At 44.7% G+C, this 23,701-nt stretch overlaps 1 protein-coding gene across 1 annotated transcript in view; it reads left to right on the top strand.

Annotated features, from left to right (window-relative positions):
- The first annotated feature begins 1,149 nt into the window (after positions 1 to 1,149).
- Positions 1,150 to 23,701, top strand: part of PAPPA (pappalysin 1) — a 231,173-nt gene continuing 208,621 nt past the window's right edge. Inside the window, exon 1 of the mRNA XM_065418793.1 lies at positions 1,150 to 1,546. Coding sequence (XP_065274865.1) covers positions 1,150 to 1,546 — 397 coding nt within the window. The remainder of the gene's footprint in view (positions 1,547 to 23,701) is intronic.

The following is a 23,701-nucleotide window of genomic DNA, read 5'->3' as shown; positions in this document are numbered from 1 at the left end:
TGCAACATTTGGATTAGCTGCACACAACTGCACTGAGGGGGACCACAAAAGGGGGAGCCTGGCTGATTGCATAACTTTAAGAAAATAGTAAGAGGGAAAGAAAGAATTAGAGAGAGAGAGAGTGAAAAAGAGAAAGAAAGCAAGCAATTTTTTAAAAAAAATCTGAGAATCAAGTTTCAAGACTCTTTATGTGCTGCAGAGGAGCATGAGGTTTACCAGCAAAGTGCAAAGGGGAGTCTGAGAGGAGAAATAGCTTACTCTTTTGCCAAGAGAAAAAATAGGAATGTGTGTTTTGGACTGGACTGAAGAGGAAAGCTGGGGAGATTGCAGAAAGGGGGGCTGGATTTTTATCACATTGGTACCTTCACATTAATTGCCCTCTTTAAAAAAATAAATAAAAGAGGAAAGAGGGGAAGGAAAAGAACAGAAGGGAAGGAAAGAGGGGGGGGAAAAGAAATCAGCAAAAGTGTTTGAGACTCTGGAGCTATCTGCCCCTTCAAGCTGATTGATTAGTCATGATCCCTGCAGTTTTAATGGGAATCGTTCAATTGGGAAGGTGGAGCACCCCAGAGTAGATTAGCATATTCTTGTTTACTCATCTTCTGAGGGGCTTTTTCTCTTTTCTTTCATTTTGTGGAGAAGAAGGGAGGGGGGAGAGGTTGGGGGGGGGGGAAGGAGGGGGTTGTGGCTTATGTTATAAAGGAGCCAAAAAAATAAATAGATTAGAGCATCTTTTGGGGGGGAGGGAAATCAGTGGGTCTGTGTCTTGGAGAAAGCTGTTTTTTTTTTTTTTTAAGAAGAAAAAAATAAAGGGAAGAAAATCCAGCAGAGAAAAGAAGAGAGAGAGGAATTCCAGCTGTGGAGGAATAGAGAAGAAGAAGAAGACAGATAGAGTAGGAAGAACAGAGAAATACATTTTAACCCAGGAGGAGTTTTTGTTTTTGTTTTATTTTATTTTAAAAGGGAAAAAACCTATAAGCAGGAAAGAAAGAAAGGAAGAAAAAAAGAAAAGAAAAAGCAACTGAGAAGGGTTATAAAAAGAGCAAATACCCAAGAAGGGTGAACAGGAGAAGAAAGTCAAGGCAAGGAGGAGCCCAAAGCTGGCAGATCGGGAGGATTTGCAGGGGAGAAGGGGGGGGAAGATTGGAAATGCAGCTCTGGAGTTTGCTGCTGCCTCTTGCGCTTCTTTGTACAGCCGTAGCCAGTGGACCCGAATGTGGGATGGACGAGCGCTCCCGCAGGGCAAGAAGGGACACCAGGCACACCCGCCAGATCCACTACACCGCCCCGGGCACCTGTGCCACCAGGTTAGCCCGAGGCAGGCGTTCCACTGCTAGTCTGGAGCCTCTGCCTGTCCCTCGCAGGAGGCAACAGCGGGAGGTAAAGGGCGAAGAGGATTCCCTTACCCCAAGCAGGGTGCTCTATTTTAGTGGACAAGGTGATCAGCTGCGGCTGAAAGCAGATATTGAGCTGCCCAGAGATGCCTTCACTTTGCAAGTGTGGCTGAGAGCTGAAGGAGGACAGAGATCACCAGCTGTCATTGCAGGTAGGTAGCTCCCTGTGCCTGTAGCATCCCTTTTATATTTCACATGTCTGCAGAATAGCCAAGTGTCGGCGTGCACATGTATGTATAATGTATGAATGTATATTTAAATATGTATATATATATATATGTGTGTGTGTGTGTGTGTGTGTATGTGTCTCCGTATACATATACATGTATTGATGTATGTATACACGTTTGTGTGTTTATTAGAGATATCTCTACATTTGATGAACTAGAAACTCCGCAAGTGTGTGTGTGTGTGTATATATATATATATATATATATATATATATATATATATATATATATGTGTGTGTGTGTATGTATATATAAAAGTTAAGTAAACTTTTGCCGGAGGCGATGGCATTATTCCAAATAGTCTCTTTATTTTTAAATTAATGTGCAAATGGGAAGGCGAGTACTTTCTATACGTTTCTAATTTAATTTGATAAGGAAAAATAGAACTGTAGGAAGAGTGAGTGTGTGTGTGTGTGTGTGTGTGTGTGTGTGTGTGTGTGTGTGTGTGTGTGTGTGTGTGTGTGTGTGTAAAAAATTCATGGATACGTAATTTGTTTGTGTGGGAATGTGCGTGTGAGGATCCTATTTGATTTCCTTGGGTTTTATTAGCTTTTCAGTTTATTTCAGCTGTTACCTTTTTAGACACTAGGTTAGCATGTGGTTCCAAAGAGCTGTAAAGGAACTTTTGGCTATTGTGAAGCCTCAGTAGTCAAAATTAGTTCATAAAGTTCCCAACCCCTCAACACTCAGCTAGTACTTGACTGGTACAGCATCTAGAGGATGTTTTTAGTATTTTTTTTTCTCCCCTTTGAAATCACAAGTGTAACACGCATGATTATAAGGTCAAATTGCCCTATGAAATTGTTTAGTACTGAGACCAGTTACTGAGCTAAGCTGTCCGATCGTGACAATAATGAGGAGTATTGCACTTTTCTTATTTAAAAGTTATGAGCCCATCAGGAATTTGTGTTCTTCTTTTTCTTTCCCGCTCCCTCCCTCTGCCTTAGTGCTAAAATGCGGTGAAGCTGCCATAAAATTGGATACTTTTGAGAAAGTAAAAGGTTTACAAACCCTCATAATCACTGAAACATTCATCTTTGCTCTGAAGGAAGCTGTAGAAAATGGAAATGCCCCTTAAACAAAACAAAACCAAACAGGGGAGGAGACGCGGGATGGTGGAGGGGCAGAGAGGACGACATATTTTACAGTTCTTTTGGCAAGGAGATTCCCTGAAAGTACAATTTTTCCTTGTCGTAGGATGCCTTAAAGAGACAGTGAGGGTTTTCCCTTCCCCTTTAACTAGAGTCATTTCCTACAAGAGACCAGCGGATGCTTTTCTTCTCTTGATATAGTCACTGATCAGCCTTTAGGGCTGCTTTCCTCCTGCCTCCCTGCCACATTCCATTCTTTTATTTCCTTTCTCTTGAGTGCGCTATACTTGACCTATGGGATTGTTGTCACTCAAGAAAGTCTCTTCCTTCTCAGGAAAAAAACAAAAACAAAGCAGACTTGGCAGCAAATTGCTTTAATTTCCCCCTGTGCCCGGCTGCTGTGTGCACTTTTAAGGAGGCGAATGCGGTGCGCTTGTCAGTGTATGAGACATTGAGCGTAGATTGTATTTCCTTCTGCCTATGGTAAGGGAAAAAGCTGGAGTCCAACTAGGAAGGAGAGATGAGTGATCTCAGGCAAGGAAGAGATTAGATTATCACCATTCCCCATTATTTATTATTCCCCCTCCTCCCTTATTCCTAATCTTGATTTACAACAGTAGGTCTGAAATTGCTTCCCTTTCAAGTGGGGAAAGACAAAGTGTAGGTTTACACAGATATTGTCAATGAAAATACGAAGCAAATATAGACACTTATTTAATCAAACAGCAGAAGCACTGTTTTACAAGAATGTGTAAACCACATGATGAGGAATCTAGATACACACACGCACAAAGGTTGTTAGTAGTAAAATAAAAGATTTTAATTGAATAGGGGAGTTTAAGTTATTGCTTGTATAAAACACCTGACCCGTTTCATGCACGGAAATAACATGCCGCTAGAAAAGAAATGCCCCAGTTTAGAACCATAAAGCTTGTAGCTTTACTCCAGAGAACGCTGATTATTTTTTTGATTTTTTTTTTTTTGTAAACTCCACCTCCCCCAGTTGAAGAGGAGCCAGGTTTGGCTGTGTGTGTAAACACCTGGACTAGATCCAAAGAGGAACTCACTTGGAGTATCCTCCACACACTAACGGTCTCCCAGACCTGCAGCAAGGTTAGGGAGAGATTAGACTCTTCTCTGAATGAGGAAATCAAGGGTTCCAGGTGCCCAGAGACTTGGCTTTCTCATTTTCACTTGTTTTGGATGTGACAGATTTAGGAATCGGAATCTGCCCTGCAAGTCCCATTGGTGTGACCCCACGGAAGTCAGTAGTCTGTCTAGACACTAAAATGGGAGCGGAGATGGGGCCAAATTCACTGCTGGTGTAAGCGGCAGTCTTGGCCCCTAGAGTCTATCGTTGTCTTTACCACTGATACGTTGTGGGGAGGGGAGGGAGTCAGTGGGGTTGCACGGGATGTAAATAACGGCAGAATATTACCTCCGTGAAACGAAACTTCCCATTTTCTTTAGTATCCTTCCTATCACTTCCTCTGCCCTCCCTCACCAATGCTTCTCTCTCCCCCTCCCCCCGCACCCCCACACCCCGCTGGTTCAGCCCCGGATTTTCATTGCTCCATTTGCCGGCCACAGTCAATAATGTGCCCATAGGGCAGAATGGATGTGCATTGAATTCATTCATTCTAGATCTCAGGTAGAATCCAGGTTGCCATTGGCTTCTCCAAGTGAGCCCTGAGAGAGAAGGAGCTGCTCTATTTCAGGCAAAACGCAGCTCCTGTTCTGCTCAGAAGCCAAATTTCCTTGTGTCGCCCTTTGCTGCTGTATTCAGTTTATTTTTATAAATGCCTAATTTTATAGAGCTACTCTACTGGTTAGTCATCACTTTGGGCCACCCCCCCGTCTCTGAGGGTAGGCGGCCCTCGGTACCAGAGTCTGCCGATTTTCACACTGGTTGGCAGTGATGTTATTTCTGCCCTGCTTGGATTCATTGCTATTGGTTCTGGCATTTTGCGAAGCAAAGCTGTTGAGAAAATTGCAGTTTGACCCATTAATATGTGCTGTGCAAAACCCCAGCCTTGATTGCCCAGAGGCAGACTCAGAGCATGGGATATCCCTTCGCTACGCCAGCCCGTACAGCAGGCACACATGCAGCACAGACGACCTCACAAAACACCGTACAGTCAGGTCGCACAGCGGTTGCAGAGACACACCCCCACAAACACATTCACGCACACATGCTCAAACAGTGCATTATGATTGCTTTCAAAGACAGCAATAATCTCTAATGCAGCCCTTTCTACATCGGGATGCATCTCTAGTGCGTAAACCAAGGAGTTAATTTAACCAGGTTAAACCAGGGTGACCGTTAATCCACTTGGATTACCTAAAATCAGCGCAATGCATAGACTGCAATGCCCTGCTTCTGTTGGACTCCAAGATAGTCCAGTCTACATTTCCACCCTGAGAATTGCTAAGAAATGGGCTCCTCCTGGCTTGCTCCTGCCCGTGTGTGTTGTTGGTAGAAAGCGCAAGAGTTGGATGGCCTGTGTTTTGTTAGCAGTGTGACGTTGACTCTTTAATAGGTAGGAGCTGAGAGGATTGTGTGAATGATCAGACGTGGGAGCTGGAGTAAAAAGGCGTGCCTGCTCCGAAGAGTAAAAGTTATTTGTGTTTTGTTTTCTTTTTTTTCCCCTTTCACTCACACACACTCTCTCTCTCTCTCCCCGTCTCTATCCCTCCGGCTGCCAACAGAGAGCATGATCCCAAGTTAATAGACCTTCATATGTAAGGGAGTGCCTGTGTTTTCCCAACTTCCCTCTTTGGTGAACACACAACTGCAGCAGAATCCAAGGGGAAAGAAATGCCAAAATCAGCACACACTGGAGCTCTTTTAAAGTCACAGCCTCGGTGTGCAGTAAGCCATTTGAGTAATGCCTCCAGCAGGGTTTCAACAAATGGGTTAATCTGAAGGTACACAAGGGATACGAAGTAGCGCTCCAGTGTTCAAACAGCAGCATCAGAGCACATCGACCCACAGTTTCATACCCATGTAATTTCCTCCTATAATTTTTAATCTGCTATCAGATTCATACACTTTCATTGGACTCAATGGGTGGGGTGTGATGTTGGTGCTTTTCCAGCCGGCTGATTTTTTAGCAGGTGCACTTTCAACTGAGTGACTGCTTCTGTACAGATGCTATGTTTGATATCTCCCCCCGCCCCCCGCATACAAAGCAGATAGGTAGGTAATGTAGTACCAAAACGGACAGATAATGCCGCATCTTTTGTTCTTCAACAGTCTGAGGTTTTTCACTTGCATGGATTTGTCATTGGGTTTTTTAAAAATTAAATCTCTTTTTTTTTTTATTACCATAGAAAGAAAGAACCATATGTGACACATTCTAGTCCCATCACTTACTGCATTGCTGGAAGGTGCTCTGATACCAAGGTGATGGGCATGGTATAAGGAATAGAACAGAAAGGCAACAATCTACAGTGATTTTTTTCTGTTTATCTGCATAGTAGGTGCAGCCTGGCAAGCAGTGGGAACATGGTCTTCCACCGAGATGCTCTGCCAATGCTGCTAAACCCTGACCTGAATCAACCACCTGTGGGGTGAGAGGATAAATCGGTCTGACTCCATAGTTCACTGTATTTTTGGCCACTCTGCTCAAGGGTTCAAATAATTGGTGCCAATTTTGGTGGCCATTTTGTGCAGGGGATACTTGGCACTGAGCTTAGGATTACTTACTCATTTCATATTAGCCACTGGTGGCTTGTCATTTTAGAAACACTTCAGTGCTTTCGTGATTTATTTCATTTTGATAGCAGAAATAGGGAGCGGGGAGGGGAGAAGACAGCAACATTGTGGGTGTGGAATTGCAAAACCTCATACTTGTTTGGGGGGAAAGCCATGGGGGGTTTTAAATAATTTTTTCCCTCTATCTGTCTCTCCCCTCCCCCAGTGGAGACAAGGTAGAACTGGTGAAGGGAGGGAAGTTGGCAAAAGCTTGAGAAGGCTTTCCGTTCTAGAACCCAGAGAGTATTTAAAGGTCCTGACGTTTGGGTTTGCTGGCTACCCAAGTGGTCAGACCACCATATTCAGGAGAGCAGTTTACAAAAGAGTCTACGTTCTGGCTTCGCTAATAAATAGAGTAATTGAAAATAAAGGTGGACCGGTGGTCACGGTGGTATGTGTGTGTGTGGAATGGAGGGAGGGTTGTGCGTATGTGAAGGGTGGTAAATTAAGGCTCCTAAATGCTGAGGTTTGTCACAGGGTGAGCTGGTTCCCTCAAGTCCCATATAGGATTTGTACCCAGAGCTTGTGACAGGACTACACTCCATCAGGCCAGCCTCTGGCTCAGTAAGAGTACAGTGTGGGGCTAGCTTACCTGAGGTAGCTTGAATCCAGCTAGCGCGGGTAACAAGAGCAGTGAAGAGAGCACAACGCAGGAGTTTGAGCAGGCTAGTGAGTCAAATACATGCCCAGGGTCTATGCTAGGCTGTTACTCCTGCTCTGAGGCCCAAGCTGTGCTGTCTTCATTACTGTTATCCACTCTAGCTGGATTCAAGCTCGCTTGTGCCCAGCTTTTGCTGTGTAGGCATGCCCTGCGAGAGGGAGATCTGCAGAAAGTGAGCTGCAGGGTCAAGGGCTGGCAGGCCCATATAGGCAGAAGGACCCTGGGAGAGCTTTATGTATAAGGGAGTCTATCGGGGATCGACTTACCGCGTCTAGTGAAGACGCGATAAAATCGATCCCTGATGGCTCTATCGTCGACTCCGGAAATCCACCGCGGCAAGAGGCGGTAGCGGAGTCGACGGCGGCGCGGCAGCGGTCGACTTGCCGCCGTCCTCACCGCCAGGTAAGTCGACCTAAAATACGCCACTTCAGCTACGCTATTCACGTAGCTGAAGTTGCGTATCTTAGGTCGACCCCCCGCTGTAGTGTAGACCTAGCCTTAGTCTCTATCTGTGAAATGGGGATATTATTTTCTTTCTCCTGCCCCTTTGTCTGTCTTGTCTATTGAGATTGTAAGCTCTTTGTGGCAGTCTTTGTTATGTATTTGTACAAAGCCTGGCACAAAAGGTTCTGTTCTTTGGTACAGCCTCTAGGCACCACTGTACTACAAATCAATAATATGAATAATGTCTTTTCTTCCTTAAATCGCTCATTATATCCCACATAGTCCTGAAGCAATGCTCCATGTAGGATTGTATGTCTTTCATTTCCATCTTTTCTACTAAATACTAGCCTGGAAATACCAACCCTACTAGTCTACATATTAAAAAAAGACTGCAGTATTTTACAGCCATGGCCCCGCACACTACAGGTTTGTTACTGCTTTGTTTGGGACAATGAATGAAGACTGCTCCAGTATTTGTTTTTTTAGAAGTGTGACATCTAAAAATAAATGTCTCAGCCTGATTCTGAACTGATGCCAGTGTAAATCTGTAGTAATTCCCTTACATTGGTGTAAACGAGATGTGAATTTCTTCTCTATTTTTATCCCAGCTTTCTGTAGGGGGGAAAAAAATCCCTGGCTCTTCTTCTATTAATTCCTGCTCACCTCTAACCCCCTTCTATTCTTCTCTTTCTCTTACATACACACACACAGACACACACACACAATTCCCAAAGCCCCTTTGATTTTTCTCGGATCAATAGAGCATTTAAACTCCAGTCATAAAGGAAAGAAAGCTTGTTTATTCTTCTAAATTGTTTGACACAAGTGAAGGATCCTGTAAACTCCGTGGGTTTCATTTAATGCATGTGTTTGATATACATTTCAAGCTCCACAAAGCCAGACATAAAAGAAGGCATTATTACAATGGCCCATTGGGAGGAAAATCTGTGAAGAGTGTAAAAGCAGTGGGGGAAAAAAGGAGGGTTAGCCCACAGGATGAAAAGAAAACAAGAGAGAAGCTTGAGACAGTTCCCAGAATCTCCGATTCTGCCATCCTTATTCAGGGTGATCGTAATAGAACTTCTCGCCGAGTAAAGAACTTCTCGCCGAGTAAACTACTGCTCCATCTGACTGACCCTGACCCTATAGACACAAAGTCTATAGTCAAGATTGTCAAAGAGTATAAATATGATGAGCCAGATGCTTAAATGGTGCAAATAAGCATAGCTCCGTTGACTTCTGTTTACACCAGCTGAGTATCTGTCATGAGGGACCTGAAGTCAAAGGAAAGACAGTAAGATGGATGTCAGTGGGCTTTAGATCAGTCACGAGGATTGTAAAGAGACCCTTTTGTGTCTTGTCCCCCTTCTGCATCCCTGCAGGAGAGTTAACATCCATTGGTTTCCTGCCCTATCTTGCCTTGCATATAGGAGACGGACTAGAAGGGGAAAATCACAAAACCCTCAACGTTAGAATAATTGGCAAGGGGAAGAGGTGGTTTTTGTTGTAATCCAAATCCCATTATGGCCTCTGTCTCTTCCAAGCTATTTTTTTCACTGTTAAAATAAGTATTTATTCAAAATACACTGTCCAATTTTCAGGTCTGCTGGATGATGTAAGTTTGTAACTTTCTTGATCAATCCCTCTGCCCTCTCTTATCACCATCATATTCTGGGTTCTTCCCTGACTATCTGGGGTCCTTGATTCCCCCTTATTTCCTTCCTTCCTGATAGGCAGAGTTTCAGTCTCTTTGCCTTTTGCCTGACAAGCAGATACCATGTATGCGGTGTTGTTGTAGCCGTGTTGGTCCCTGGATATTACAGAGACAAGTTGAGGGAGGTAAAATCTTTTATTGGAGCTCTGTGTAAGCTGGAAAGTTTATCTCTGTCACCAACAGAAGTTGTAGTCCAATAAAAGATATTGCCTCACCTACCTGGTCTCTATAAGTAAAAAACATCTCTTGAATAACCTTGAGCTCTCCAAAGTTCTGTTCATCTTTCATCGCATGATGGTAGTGCCCCATAGACCTGGAGGGACAGCTCTTTGATTGGTGCTTAAGAGTTTTTGCCACTCCTTGTTTGAAATGTACATGGTGGGTGGGGGCAAGTGCGTGTGTGTGTGTCTTCCTGGCATTATTGATCTTATCCAGTTTACTATCCACCCTACTGCTCTATGAATATGGAGCAAGCGGTCACTTGAATTGCCTGCACCCTTTCAACATGGGGGTGAAGTGAAACTAAGAAGCATGGGATGTTGGCATGAGGGAGAGTCAGAGGTGATATTAGGTACCAGCTCACAATGATATGGTACCAGCTCACAAAAGCAAAAAGGTTACTGTGTTAGAGTAGAAACCCAATCTGTCCCAGGCCAATTAACTCCTGAGGGCTGGTAGGCTTTCCTCACCTGCTTCTCTTGAGTTAGATTTAGGTCTCTTTTATCTCTTCCCCTTCCATTCTATTGCAGTGACTTATTCTCTCTCTCTCTTTATATGCATTAGATCACTTCCTCATATGCATTTCCCTCCCCCTTGCTCATCCCCTCCCGCTCCATCTGATTCCCAGGGGTTTTCTGTGCAACTGGGAGAAGAGCAGGCCTGTTCCAGACACAAGTGCATCAGCTGCTGGCTCCGTTTCTCCCTTGTTTTCCCTCCTCTCTTGGTGCTCAAGCAGTCAGAGTCAGGAAAGGACTCAAAAAACTCCAAGATTTTTGTTTAATATTTAAGGGAGCAAAGAGTTGAGGGAAATTATTACTCGGGGAGAGGTGCCAATATGTTTGATAACTGTCCGTTTTGTTTATTTTTGAATGCAGGGGATTTTTCACCTACCCTGATTATTCTAGACTTCTTTTTTTGTAATAACAATAACTGCACTTCTATACATCGTCCCAGTCATTCAGAGTTCTCAAAGCACTCTTCAAACAACGATATACTCCATAACTGTGACGTTGGTATTGTCCTCATTTTACAAGCAGGGAAACTGAGGAAGAGAGGTGCTGTGACTGGGGGAAGATGTCACAGGATGTCAATGACAGGTCCAGGAATAGAACCGAGCAGTCTGGGCTCCTGGTCTGATGTTTTAGCTCTTTCTAGTGGTTGCACAGGTTACTCCTTAATCTGGGTTCTGTTCATTTAAAGTCAAGGCGATGTCTCTAAATTCCTGTAGGACTTTTCCCTGCACCTGCTCAGATCTTACTAGGTCTTACTATCCATGTTGGTAAGCAGTGGAGTTCAAGTGGAGACTGGTGCAAATTCATCCTTTCTGACATCACTTAGTTTAGCATGGTGGCAACAAATGAGAAAAGGGAGGGGAGGGAAGTGTAGATCATATTCACTGTTTGGGGAATGGGTAACATAAAAACAGAGATTGTTTGTTTTAAATTAAAATCTCAGATCCAAAGACCATGAACGTCGGGGATGTTGAGATCCAAATTAATTGCTGTTATTTCTAACATGGACCAGCCCCTGAACTTGGGAGAAGTGCAGATCCAATCCAAACTTCTCAGATCAGACCCATCTCTAGTTAAAATAGGATAGTTTAATACTTTGGGGAAACCATTGGTTTATTCTGTGCATCAGTGAATATGTCTGTTTGCTGATACGCATTTTAGAAAAAGCCGGCTATAAGTGTTTGCCATGTCCCCATTTCATGAGCCTTATTCTAAACAAATAAGCTCAGATTATGGGCCAGATTTTCAAGAGCTCAGCACCCAGCAGCTCCCATTATTCATAGTGGGAAGTGTTGGGTGCTGAGAAGTTTGGAAATCCAGCCAGAGATGGCTCAGGGGATTGTCAGTGGGTTAGAGCATTTCACTGCTTGTCATTGATTTGAATATGGGTCTGGTTAATAGATACAGAAAGGTGTTTTCTTCTGATGGTTGTTCGGTGACCTACTGTTACATCAAATGAGTGGTCGCAGTCCAATATGTCCACAACCCCATGAACAACTGCATTTTTGTAGGCAGCATCAACAGGGAAGCTAAGGATTGAATGAGTCATGAGAACAAACCAGTTAGAACTGAGGTGCCCAGGTAGATGCAAGGGGAAATTGCATTATTGTTGTTTGTTGTAGAATTTATCTGTTCTGTGGATAAACAGAAGGACTCTGTCTCTGGGGTTGTCAAAACAACACCCTTCACCAGAAATAGTTTAATTATAATTTTCAATGTAAACAAAACAAGAACTGGAGCCTTCACACAACTTAGCTCTTGAACGGCAACATTAAGGAAGAGATGGAAAACTGGGAATCCAAGCTGAATGTTCACTGAGTATGTTACGCACAGGATTTTGAAACGTGTGTTTGGCAGAGGAAAGGATAACCAGGGTGAGCCAGATTCTGCTGTCGAGTACATCAAAGTAAAACAGGAAGAAACTAGTTGCTCTAGATTTACACCTGTGTAGCAGAGTTTTGAGCCTAAAGGTGTAATACTCAATGGGGAAACAAAGTACCGAAGACTGTCCCCCCCAGGTCTCCCTGAGACTTTCTATTTGCTGAGGATGATTTAATCGGGGTGTGTGTTCGTTCTGGTGATGCAATGGGAAGCGTTTGTACAGCGTGGGTTGTTTTTCTTTCTGAAGCATTTTCTGCATGTACCTATGGTATTCCCACTAGCCTTGTAAAATCACGCCATATACAGTTCACACAATAAACCCTTTGTGTCCCTGACAACAAACACATGTAAACTCGGCTCTGAAGTCTTCTGGCCCCAAACATTTTTTCCTCTCTAATGTTCAGAATCCAGCAATAATATTGCCTCTTCTGTTTACAAACACAAACCCCGGGGGGGGGGGTCCAGAAGGTAGTTAATGAAAGGCAGCCATAGACTCGTCCCCAGGCTGGGGGTTGGAACCAGCAGGGTTACTGGATGTTTCCTACTGTGCATGTGCTTATGGATGTCTCTTTGACAGTATGTCTACCAGTATATCTATGCGGGATGTGGAAGGAGACGAGAAGCAAGCTGCTTCTAGCATCAATTCATTTTTAAAGCTATGTCGAAAAGAGGGATAGCTCAGTGGTTTGAGCATTGGCCTGCTAAACCCAGGGTTGTGAGTTCAGTCCTTAAGGGGGCCACTTAGGGATCTGGGGCAAAATCAGTACTTGGCCCTGCTAGTGAAAGCAGGGGGCTGGACTCGATGACCTTTAAAGGTCCCTTCCAGTTCTAGGAGATAGGTATAGCTCCATAAATTTAAACCCAACAACCATTCAAGGTCCCAAAGGAAAAAAAGATATTTGTTGAGATTGTAGTAGCCTATGTAGAACTCTGTTCAACCAACTATGGGTATCTGAAATTCATGCTTAACCAAAGGTTGATTCTGTCCCCCAACATCAATGTACATTATGCATTTCTGTCTACCTTATCGATCAATCTATTTATACTGCACTCACCACCACATGGTCTGAGCTTATCTGCAGTCCCATTTACCGGGAGGTTTCAGAGATCTCCAGAACCAAGGTGTTAGTCTGCGCTTCAGCTTTTGGGACTAGATGTAAACTTTCTCCGATTTAGGGGTGTTTGTGGTTCTGGCTTGGTTCCCTTCTCAAAACGGGCCGAGGCCATTTTTGGTTGTGTCTGGGTTCATAGCTAAACCTCCCCAGAGTTTGAAGGGGATTGATCTGGAGTTCTGATGTGGGATCATCTTCTACTAAAACCTTTTGGGTAAATATAGTCGTGCTGTCAGCTGTCGAGTGAAGGCCTGATCCTGCAACCCTCAGTCACGTGAGTAATTCTTGGTCACATACGTAGTCCCATTGAAATCAGAATGAGTGGAGGCTGCAGGACTCCTAGATCATAAATCCATTGGAGCTCCATTTTGGAGTGACTCTATTTGAAACACGGATGGCTAGATTCTGGCCTCTGTCCCAGCTGCTCTAAACTACTCTGTTGGTGTACAGGGACTGCAAAGGGGTCACAACAACTCTGGGGAGGATTCCAGTAGCATAGAACTGGCATACATGGCCCTATTCTTCCCCCTCATTCACCCTCCATCAGATGGGGTGTGGAGGAAGCAGCAGGGGGAGAGAGGGTGGGCAGGGGAGGTAGCGCTCGGCACTACAATCACTGGAGACTGTTGAGCAGTGTATGGGGAGGCTGTCATAAGTTAGAAAAGCCCCTGGGTTTGCTTTCACTTGTCCTAGGGACCACACCAGCTCCCAGTTCAGGCAGAATCCAGGCAGCACAAAGGTGACTTAAAGCCACCTGCTGTGCTGTGCCTTTTTGGCCCAGAATTAAAAGCAAAGTAATGAATGGTCTGGAGGGAGATGGTCACTCATTTGTTTGGCAAGCAGCATTTTCAGTGCAGTTTCTGTGGGGTGAGACTTTTGAAAGCTGCTGGCAAAATATGCTGATTTGTGGGTGAACATTGGTCAGTGAACGACAAATTTGACTGAAAAGAGCACAAGAGATGGGGCCAAAGCAAAACCCCACATAAGGACTATACAAATACATCCTTGTTTCTGTAACAGGCTGCAATGAAATCCCAGATCCCCAACCTTTAGAGAAGTTTGTGCTCTTCTGTAATGTTTAGCAATACTTCACTACCCTCTGGCAGCGGCGTATTTCTCTTCCCACTCCCGTATGTTAACAGCTCTTCTGTATATCATGACAGAGTGATCACAGGTAAACTGTGTGCACAACATTCTTCAAAAGCCAATCAACACAATTTGCCATTCAGCTGTAATGTTATTTGAGTGCCATCAGTGTGCTCAGAACATGCTGTCTCTGCCCTAAAGAACTTACAGTTTAGTTCATACAGAAACACCACGGTTCAGGCATTTATCAGACACTGGGTGCCAAGGTAAGCTCCAAGCAGCACAAGATTTCATGGAGATGTCATCGTGGAAGGACAGGATTGTGAAGTGTGTTTTAAGGAAGAGAGATAAAGAACCTGGTTGGAGCACAAGGAGATGGAGACTGCTTACTGATGAATTTGGGAAAGGAACAGAGGTTTTTCTCTACTAATAATTTAGAGGGGCTTGGGGTAGAGAAAAGGATATTTGTGAATGAAAATGTCAAAACTGCTCTATAGGAGAAAAGTAATTTTTCCTCCCCTGACAAGGTGATCTGGAGGAATGAGTCCAGTGATAGGTAGAGGGATGTCCTGAGTTTTAATCCTGGCTATACCTCTGACATTGGGCCATCCACTTCATCTCTCTGTTTCCTTATCTGTAAAATGGGGCTAATAAAACATTCCTATCCTCACAGCAATGTTGTGTGCATTCATTAGTTAATATATACACAATACTTTGCACATGTAAAGTGTCGGTTCATTTTATTGTGCCCAAAATGGTTGGAAGAAGAGCTCTTTCTGCCAGCGTTGCTGTAGGTGCAAGGTATTCCTCACAGCGCTATTCTCTCTGCTGTAGCAGTAGCGTTCAGGTTACAGAATGTACGTGAGACAGAAAGACAGTGGTATATCGTGCACGTCACATCCTTATCTATTTCTCCCATCTTTTTTTGAAAGACTCTTGCTTCTTGTGTATGTGCGCATCAGCCTCTCTCTGGCATTTGTTTCCCTTGTTCAATAGCAGGCTGTTGTCTGAATGGAGTGACTCAAGCAATCCTCTTTTGCATTCAGCATTATGCAGACTTCTTGGTATGAAATTTGCATCTCTTGATCTCTCTCTTGGTTGGCGGAATATTGCAGCGCTAAGAGTTCTGAAATCTCTCTGCATTTTTTATGCCAAAGCCTCTATCTAATCTACCCATCTGTCTATGTATTCCTCGCCATTATTATGGTATCTGAGTGTTTCTGAGGTGAAAGAACTCTATTGTCTTACAGCTATCACTGCAAAAATATATGTGCCACAAATTGTCTAGTTGAAATAGCATCTTTCTTTAATAATCAAAGCTGTGGTTTAGTGGCTAGAGCCAAGGACTAGGAGTTAGGACTTTTGGATTCTATTTCTGAATTTGCCACTGATTTGCTCTGTGGCCTTGGCCTTGCCACTTAATCTCTGCTCTCATTTATATCCCGCTGAATCCCCTTTGCCATGGTGTGGTTGCATACAATATAAATCTCCACGTAACTTGGTCCTGTGCTCAGTCTCTTCACCTGTGAAATGAAGATAATATTAATCCCTCTTTGTAAAGGTTTTGGGATCTTCTCATGAAAAACACTATGGAAGTGTAAAGTGGTATTTATTAACAGACTAGAATATAAAATAAATATCCTTATTGTAAGCCCAGTCCCGTGACATACTGAGCACCCTTAGCTTACATTATACAGAATGGAAGTTGAAGGTACTCATGGGACCTGACTTGCAAGGTAATATGTGTCCTGCACGGTGGAACAGCATCAGGCCAGTTAGTTGACTTGTTTGACTTCAGTATTCCCAACCTTGTAACTTTCAGTAATCAATGCTTTTTATAGTCAAGCCCTCTCCATAACAGCATGTTTTTCCATTTCTAGCTATACAAAGGGACACAGCAGGAAGGAACGGTTTCCAACCTCCTTTTCTTTAATAACGCTGCCTTTAGTAGCACATCACAATATTCACAGACCATTCACAGCATTGAGTTTAGGAGACCGTCCAGCCACACTTGCTGGTGGCACAGCTCATGGTCTGCATGTGTAGGACATGTGCCTGTGAATGTTTCCACTCATGTGCATGCACGTATTCCTCAGTAATGCTCTAAAACATTACATTTTGTACTAGTGATTCTGTAATGTCTTGGGGTACCCCGTAGAGTTTTGTCCTTTTTTTTTAATAAGAGGTGCCTGTGACAGCCTGTGTTATACATGTGCATATGCCTGTGTTTCCATATGTGCTAAGCTTTCAAGCATTGTATATAGGGAAGACCAATCTTTTGCTATATTTATTTTGCAGTGTTTGGAGGGGAGAGGAGATGCGCTTTCAGGGAAAACTGATTATTTGCAAACTTTTTATTTGTATTACAGTAGGGCCCGAAGGACTCAACTTGCAAGTAAAAAATAGCCCTTGCCCCCCAAGGAGTTGCCAATCTACATACACAAGGCAGACAAATTGTGGGAGGGAAAACAGGCATAGAGAGGTGAATAGACTCACCCCATGCCAAAAAGCAGGTTAGCAGCAGAGCCAGGAATCCAGGTGTCCTAAATCCCAGTCCCAGGCATTAAGCACTGGCAGGGCCAGCTCCAGCATTTCTGCCGCCCCAAGCAAAAAAAAAATAAAAATAAAAATAAAAATAAAAAGCCGCGATCGCGATCGGCGGCGACAATTGGGAAAAAAAAAAAAAAGCCGCGATCGGCGGCAGCAGTTCAGCGGCAGGTCCTTCGCTCCTAGAGGGAGTGAGGGACCTGCCGCCCCCGAATTGCCGCAGGTGCCGCCCTTCTCCCTTGGCCGCCCCAAGCACCTGCTTGTTAAGCTGGTGCCTGGAGCCGGCCCTGAGCATTGGACCTTACTGCTTTGCAAAAGGGAATTCTGCCAGTGAATATTTGAAATGAGAAGACACCATGAGAGCATCTTTGGTGAGATGAAATCCGGTAGCATTTGGAGACCCTGCATCTAAGTTTTCCTGACACAAACAGCTCTGCGAGGGATGGACAAAGTAGCAGTGAGAGAGAAAATGAGAACTGACCTCAAACCAAGCCCCAGATTCAAACAATATGATCAATTTAGGAAAGTATTTCCCTGATTCAATCCAAGGAACATTCAACCCTCAGCAGGACCCCTTTGTACTTTTGCTAAAATAGCTCAGCAAATCCATGCGGCATCTCAGCCTCTTCTGGGATGGCTGCTATTCTTAAATCTCATGCTTCAAGTGTTGCCCTCTGGTCTGAGAGATACACAAGTCATTCTGTCTCACCAGTGACACAGGAAAGCCCCTTGGGACCATACAAAGTTTGGATACAGCAGCCCGTCCAGCTGAAACGGCCAGATCAAGTGAGACCCCCTCCGTGAATGTGGCAGATTACCAGTAAAGGGAAGCTGGCCTCCTGGGGTGTCAAAACTGGCTTTGGCTTGGGTCAGGAAGATGTAATGGCAGAATGAAAGGAGATAGTGGGTAGAGGAAAAGGATGATGCATCAGTGTGTGGCTAGAGATTAGGAGTCACTGGGTTTAAGATGGGGGTGTGGACAGAGAGCTGATTGTACTTAGAGGAAGAGATGATAGAATCATAGAATATCAGGGTTGGAAGGGACCTCAGGAGGTCCTCTAGTCCAACCCCCTGCTCAAAGCAGGACCAATCCCCAACTAAATCATCCCAGCCAGGGCTTTGTCAAGCCTGATCTTAAAAACCTCTAAGGAAGGAGATTCCACCACCTCCCTAGGTAACCCATTCCAGTGCTTCACCACCCTCCTAGTAAAAAAGTTTTTTCCCTAATATCCACCCTAAACCTCCCCCACTGCAACTTGAGACCATTACTCCTTGTTCTGTCATCTGGTACCACTGAGAACAATCTAGATCCATCCTCTTTGGAACCGCCTTTCAGGTAGTTGAAAGCAGCTATCAAATCCCCCCTCATTCTTCTCTTCTGCAGACTAAATAATCCCAGTTCCTTCAGCCTCTCCTCATAAGTCATGTGCTCCAGCCCCCTAATCATTTTTGTTGCCCTCCGCTGGACTCTTTCCAATTTGTCCACATCATTCTTGTAGTGTAGGGCCCAAAACTGGACACAGTACTCCAGATGAGGCCTCACCAAAGCTGAATAGAGAGGAATGATTACGTCCCTTGATCTGCTGGCAATGTTCCTACTTATATAGCCCAAAATGCCGTTAGCCTTCTTGGCAACAAGGGCACACTGTTGACTCATATCCAGCTTCTCGTCCATTGTAGCCCCTAGGTCCTTTTTTGCAGAACTGCTGCTTAGCCACCCGGTCCCTAGTCTGTAGCAGTGCCTGGGATTCTTCCGTCCTAAGTGCAGGACTCTGCACTTGTCCTTGTTGAACCTCATCAGATTTCTTTTGGTCCAATTCTCTCATTTGTCTAGGTCCCTCTGTATCCTGTCCCTACCCTCCAGCGTAGCTACCACTCCTTCTAGTTTAGTGTCATCTGCAAACTTGCTGAGGGTGCAATCCACACCATCCTCCAGATCATTAATGAAGATATTGAACAAAACCAGCCCCAGGACCGACCCTTGGGGCACTCAGCTTGATACCGACTGCCAACTAGACATGGAGCCATTGATCACTACCCGTTGAGCCCGATGATCTAGCCAGCTTTCTATCCACCTTACAGTCCATTCATCCAGCCCATGCTTCTTTAACTTGCTGGCAGGAATACTGTGGGAGACTGTATCAAAAGCTTTGCTAGAGTCAAGGAATAACACGTCCACTGCTTTCCCCTCATCCACAGAGCCAGTTATCTCATCATAGAAGGCAATTAGGTAAGTAACACATGACTTGCCCTTGGTGAATCCATGCTGACTGTTCCTGATCACTTTCCTCTCCTCTAAGTGCTTCAAAATTGATTCCTTGAGGACCTGCTCCATTATTTTTCCAGGGACTGAGGTGAGGCTGACTGGCCTGTAGTTTCCCGGATCCTCCTTTTTCCCTTTTTTAAAGATGGGCACTACATTAGCCTTTTTCCAGTCATCCAGGACTTCCCCCGATCGCCATGAGTTTTCAAAGATAATGGGCAATGGCTCTGCAATCACATTCGCCAACTCCTTTAGCACCCTCGTATGCAGTGCTCGTCCGGCTTTTCTAAATAGTCCTGAACCACTTCTTTCTCCACAGAGGGCTGGTCACCTCCTACCCATACTGTGCTGCCCAGTGCAGTAGCCTGGGAGCTGACCTTGTTCATGAAGACAGAGGCAAAAAAAGCATTGAGTACATTAGCTTTTTCCACATCCTCTGTCACTAGGTTGCCTCCCCCATTCAGTAAGGGGCCCACACTTTCCCTGACCCTCTTCTTGTTGCTAACAAACCTGTAGAAACCCTTCTTGTTACTCTTAACATCCCTTGCTAGCTGCAACTCCAAGTGTGATTTGACCTTCCTGATTTCACTCTTGCATGCCTGAGCAATATTTTTATACTCCTCCCTGGTCATTTATCCAATCCTCCACTTCTTGTAAGCTTCTTTTTTGTGTTTAAGATCAGCAATGATTTCACTGTTAAGCCAAGCTGGTCGCCTGCCATATTTGCTATTCTTTCTACACATCGGGATGGTTTGTTCCTGCAACCGCAATAAGGATTCTTTAAAATACAGCCAGCTCTCCTGGACTCCTTTCCCCCTCATGTTATTCTCCCAGGGGATCCTGCCCATCAGTTCCCTGAGGGAGTCAAAGTCTGCTTTTCTGAAGGCCAGGGTCCGTATTCTGCTGCCCTCCTTTCTTCCTTGTGTCAGGATCCTGAACTCGACCATCTCATGGTCACTGCCTCCCAGGTTAGGCTTCAGAATCCATAATTGTGAAGAATGAGGCAGGGGTAAATTCAGGGTCAGAGCAAAAGTCCGTATTTCAAAGAGAGAAAGATGGAAAGGTGTAACTGAATGTAAATGCACATCACACCATTTTCACCCATTCAAACTCTCAGCTGATGATATATATCTGAATATTGCCCTGTAGCATGTCCTGCAGTTTGCCTCATTCATGATCTGCAACAGACAGCTCTGCTAAAGAACCTCAATCCAAACTGGTACTCTTTCCATCCTCTGTTCTTAATGTTCCATTCACGGGATCCTCACACTGCCTTGCCAGTGCACCATGCTGTGAGTTGTAACACTCCCTACTTTTGCGCAGGCACTGCCTACAGTGTCCAGACTATGTGGGCTGCTTTAGTGGTGTTGACCAATTACTAGGGCCCTACCAAATTCACGGTCCATTTTCGTCAATTTCACAGGTCATAGGATTTTAAAAATCATAAATTTCATGATTTCGGATATTTAAATCTGAAATTTCATGGTGTTGTAACTGTAACTCTGAAGGCAGCAGTGCAGAAGTAAGGATGGCACGGTATGGCATTGCTACTCTTAATTCTGTGCTGCTGCTGGCAGGGTGCTGACTTCAGAGGTGGGCACCCGGCCAGCAGCTGTTGTTTTCCAGCCACCCAGCTCTGAAGGCAGTGCAGAAATAAGGGTGGCAATACTACAACCCCCCTACAATAACCTTGCAAACCTCCTCCCACAACCCTCTTTTGGGTCAGGACCCCCAATTTGAGAAACACTGGTCTCCCCTGTGAAATCTCTATAGTATAGGGTAAAAGCACACAAAAGACCAGCTTTCATGGGGGGAGACCAGATTTCACAGTCCGTGACACGTTTTTCATGGCCATGAATTTGGTAGGGCCCTACTAATAACTGCTAAAGGACTAGCCTAGACTGGGGCTGTCAACTTCATTTTCACTTGTGCCCCAAATAAGGCACAGAATTTAGCTCTCTGGTGGGTAAAAGGTTAAGAATGGGCCCTCTGTGCGTGGGGGAGGGCGGGTGATGTTAGGGACTCCTCTGACCAGGGCTTTCCTGACCCCACACAGCTGTGTGACAGAGGGCCAGATGGAGTCTCACTCAAACCAGTCAGGCACAGATGGGAACCAGATCTAAGGCGCAGGTAATAATAGGGTCTTTAAGAAAACTCTTTTACAAGCTTAGGACCTTTGAATTTTCCTCCCTTACCAACTTCTACCAAAGCTCCAATGTCTGAGTTCTGCTTTAGATGGCAATAGTGATTAGTTCTGCCCACCCTGGTGCTTAGCAAATCCTCCCAAATAGCAGAGCAGGATCAGTGTCCCATTATGGCTCTGGCGCTTTAATCTGTGAAACTTCATGGGCTGATCAGCATCAGGCTATGCTTAATGCGTTCACCGTAGGAGCATAGACCCCTGCACCCTTACCCCCAGACAGGTGAAGAATAGCGGTAAAATGCTGGTCCTGTTGACTTCAGGGAGTCCAGGATTTCACCCCAGGAGTGTATCCTTCAAGGAGTGAATCAGAGGTCTCATCTCAAAAGCTGCAGCATTAACGCTTTGGGGGCTATTAGGCTAGCTCGTCAGACATCCTCTGAGAATAAAGAAGCAAATGCAAAAGGGTTTTAAAAAAAACCCTGGTGGTAACCCTTTTGGTGGTCAGCTTCTTTCTGGGTGGTCCGCCTCAGTCTCAGGGCACAACAACAGTCACTGTGGTCTGTACACCGAAGGCTGAAATGACCTGTTGCAGTGACTTCAGCTGAGCTGCAGGCACAAAGAATGGAGCAAAGAGTTAATGATGCTAATTAGCGTCCTGAGATAGGTCCCCAGCTGGGGATGGTTTGGGCCAAATAAGAATCTTTGCCCAAAGATGCAACCAGAAATTGAAGGGTTAAAATAGCGTAAGAAAGTTTGGACAAATTTTATTTCCCGCTGCCCAATCAAACACAAGAACTGCCAGAAATCTTCCAAGGAAGCTTGTACTCATAACATTTTTGTCCCAATCTTGGAAACTCATGAGGGCCAACTACTATGGAGAGGCTTGTGCAAAACCAAACTAGAATTCTGACCTTCTGGAGGTTTGGCCATCACTTCCACATCTTGCCCGCTAAGAATTAAAGGTCAGATTTTCAGCAGTAGCCATCACTTTTGCAAGTGTATTTTTTCCCCTCTGCAAATATCTGTGCACACATTTTGCATTTGTAATAAATTGTAGACATAACTGTTGGAAGTTAAACATTGAAGTTAAATCAAGTAGTCAAATTACACCTCTACCCCGATATAACATGACCCGATATAACACGAATTCGGATATAACGCGGTAAAGCAGCGCTCCGGGGGGGCGGGGCTGCGCACTCTGGTGGATCAAAGCACGTTCGATATAACGCGGTAAGATTTTTTCGCTCCCGAGGACAGCGTTATATCGGGGTAGAGGTGTACTTAATTGTGCTCAAAGTTCATAATGTGTGCAAAATTACAGAGTCAGTTATTTGCAAGAGGAAAATTACACCCAAAAATATCAGACTGGATTAATACCAAACTGAAAATCTGGCTCATAAACTACATTCTTCCAGTTAATATATGGAAACTACATCCTATGAAGAACATATACTATAGCAGTTAGATCACTTGAAAGAGGCATTTTTTCTCAGAAGGATGTTTCCTAGAAAGCAGGAGTGTCTCTGTGGTTTGGTGTATGGGTTTGGCGCTCGTGTGTGAAGAGGAGAGAATTTGAGTCACGAAATAATCATGATTAGAAAAGAGCAGGATGCTTTTCAAGAGTGACAGCAGGAAACGGGCACAATCAATCCCATTCTGTCTGCAGAGTCGCTATTGTGTCCTTCTGTGTGAATCAGACCTAGAAAGTTTTGTTTAAAGTCTGTATATTGCCTCTCTAGCATCTATAGATAGGGGGAAAAATGATGAAAAATAGTATTTAGCTCTAGATTAGGATTGTAGTTTCCCACAGAGGGCCAGAACATCAGATGGTGTAAATCCATTGACTCCAGTGAAGCTACACAGATTTACATCAGTTGATAATCTGACCCACGTAGCCTCACAGTCCAATTACATAACCAGCATGCCCATTTCACATGGAAATGCCCCTAAATTACCAACGAGATTCCAGGTTAACACTGATGTGATTTTTTTTTACAGTCTCCCAGCTGGGTGTCCTGGTTAGCACTGATGGAAGAGTTGTTTTTTTTTTTTTTTAATGGAGACTTTTTAGCCATCTGTCTGGTCCCGGAAGGAGTGGTTGCAAGGTTGTCCCCTCCCCCTGTCCCCACTTGCCCCCATCCTGATCCTCCCATTTAGTTTAGGAGCTGCTAGTGTTTCCTTCTTTGTTCTTCACCCCCCACCCCCATGCTTCCTTTTGTGCAGTGGTGTAAAAGCCATCCCCTCTGCAGCTGGGAGTAGTAGCCGCTCAGCTGGCTCCAGGGCTGCCCGCGGAGCCCTTGTAAAGGTCAGTTGAAAGGGAGTTCGGAAGAGCAAAACAAGTTCTGTTGCCCCCCTCCCCCACTCTCCACCATGTATTTTGACTGCATCGCAGCCAGACTCACTTGTACACATCCCCACCTTGTTGCTCTGCAGTCTTGGCCAGCAAGAACGCTCTTTCAGGGCAGAATGTCTGGCACTTTTCCTGTTCAGCTACTAGCTTGGCCAGTGCTGCCGCTGATTTGCTTCCCTAGCACATCAGGCACAGAGCTGATTCGGGTTTATGAAATGAAATCGCATTTTGAACTGCCGGTCAGCTGATGGGCGTTGCGTGCACTTGTCCAGTGACAGATATACTCCATAATCCCTC

Source organism: Emys orbicularis, chromosome 18 (genome assembly GCF_028017835.1).
Source record: "Emys orbicularis isolate rEmyOrb1 chromosome 18, rEmyOrb1.hap1, whole genome shotgun sequence".
NCBI classification, from domain to species: Eukaryota; Metazoa; Chordata; order Testudines; family Emydidae; genus Emys; species Emys orbicularis.
Note: the sequence above shows the minus strand (reverse complement) of the source record. Positions and strands in the feature narration are given on the sequence as shown.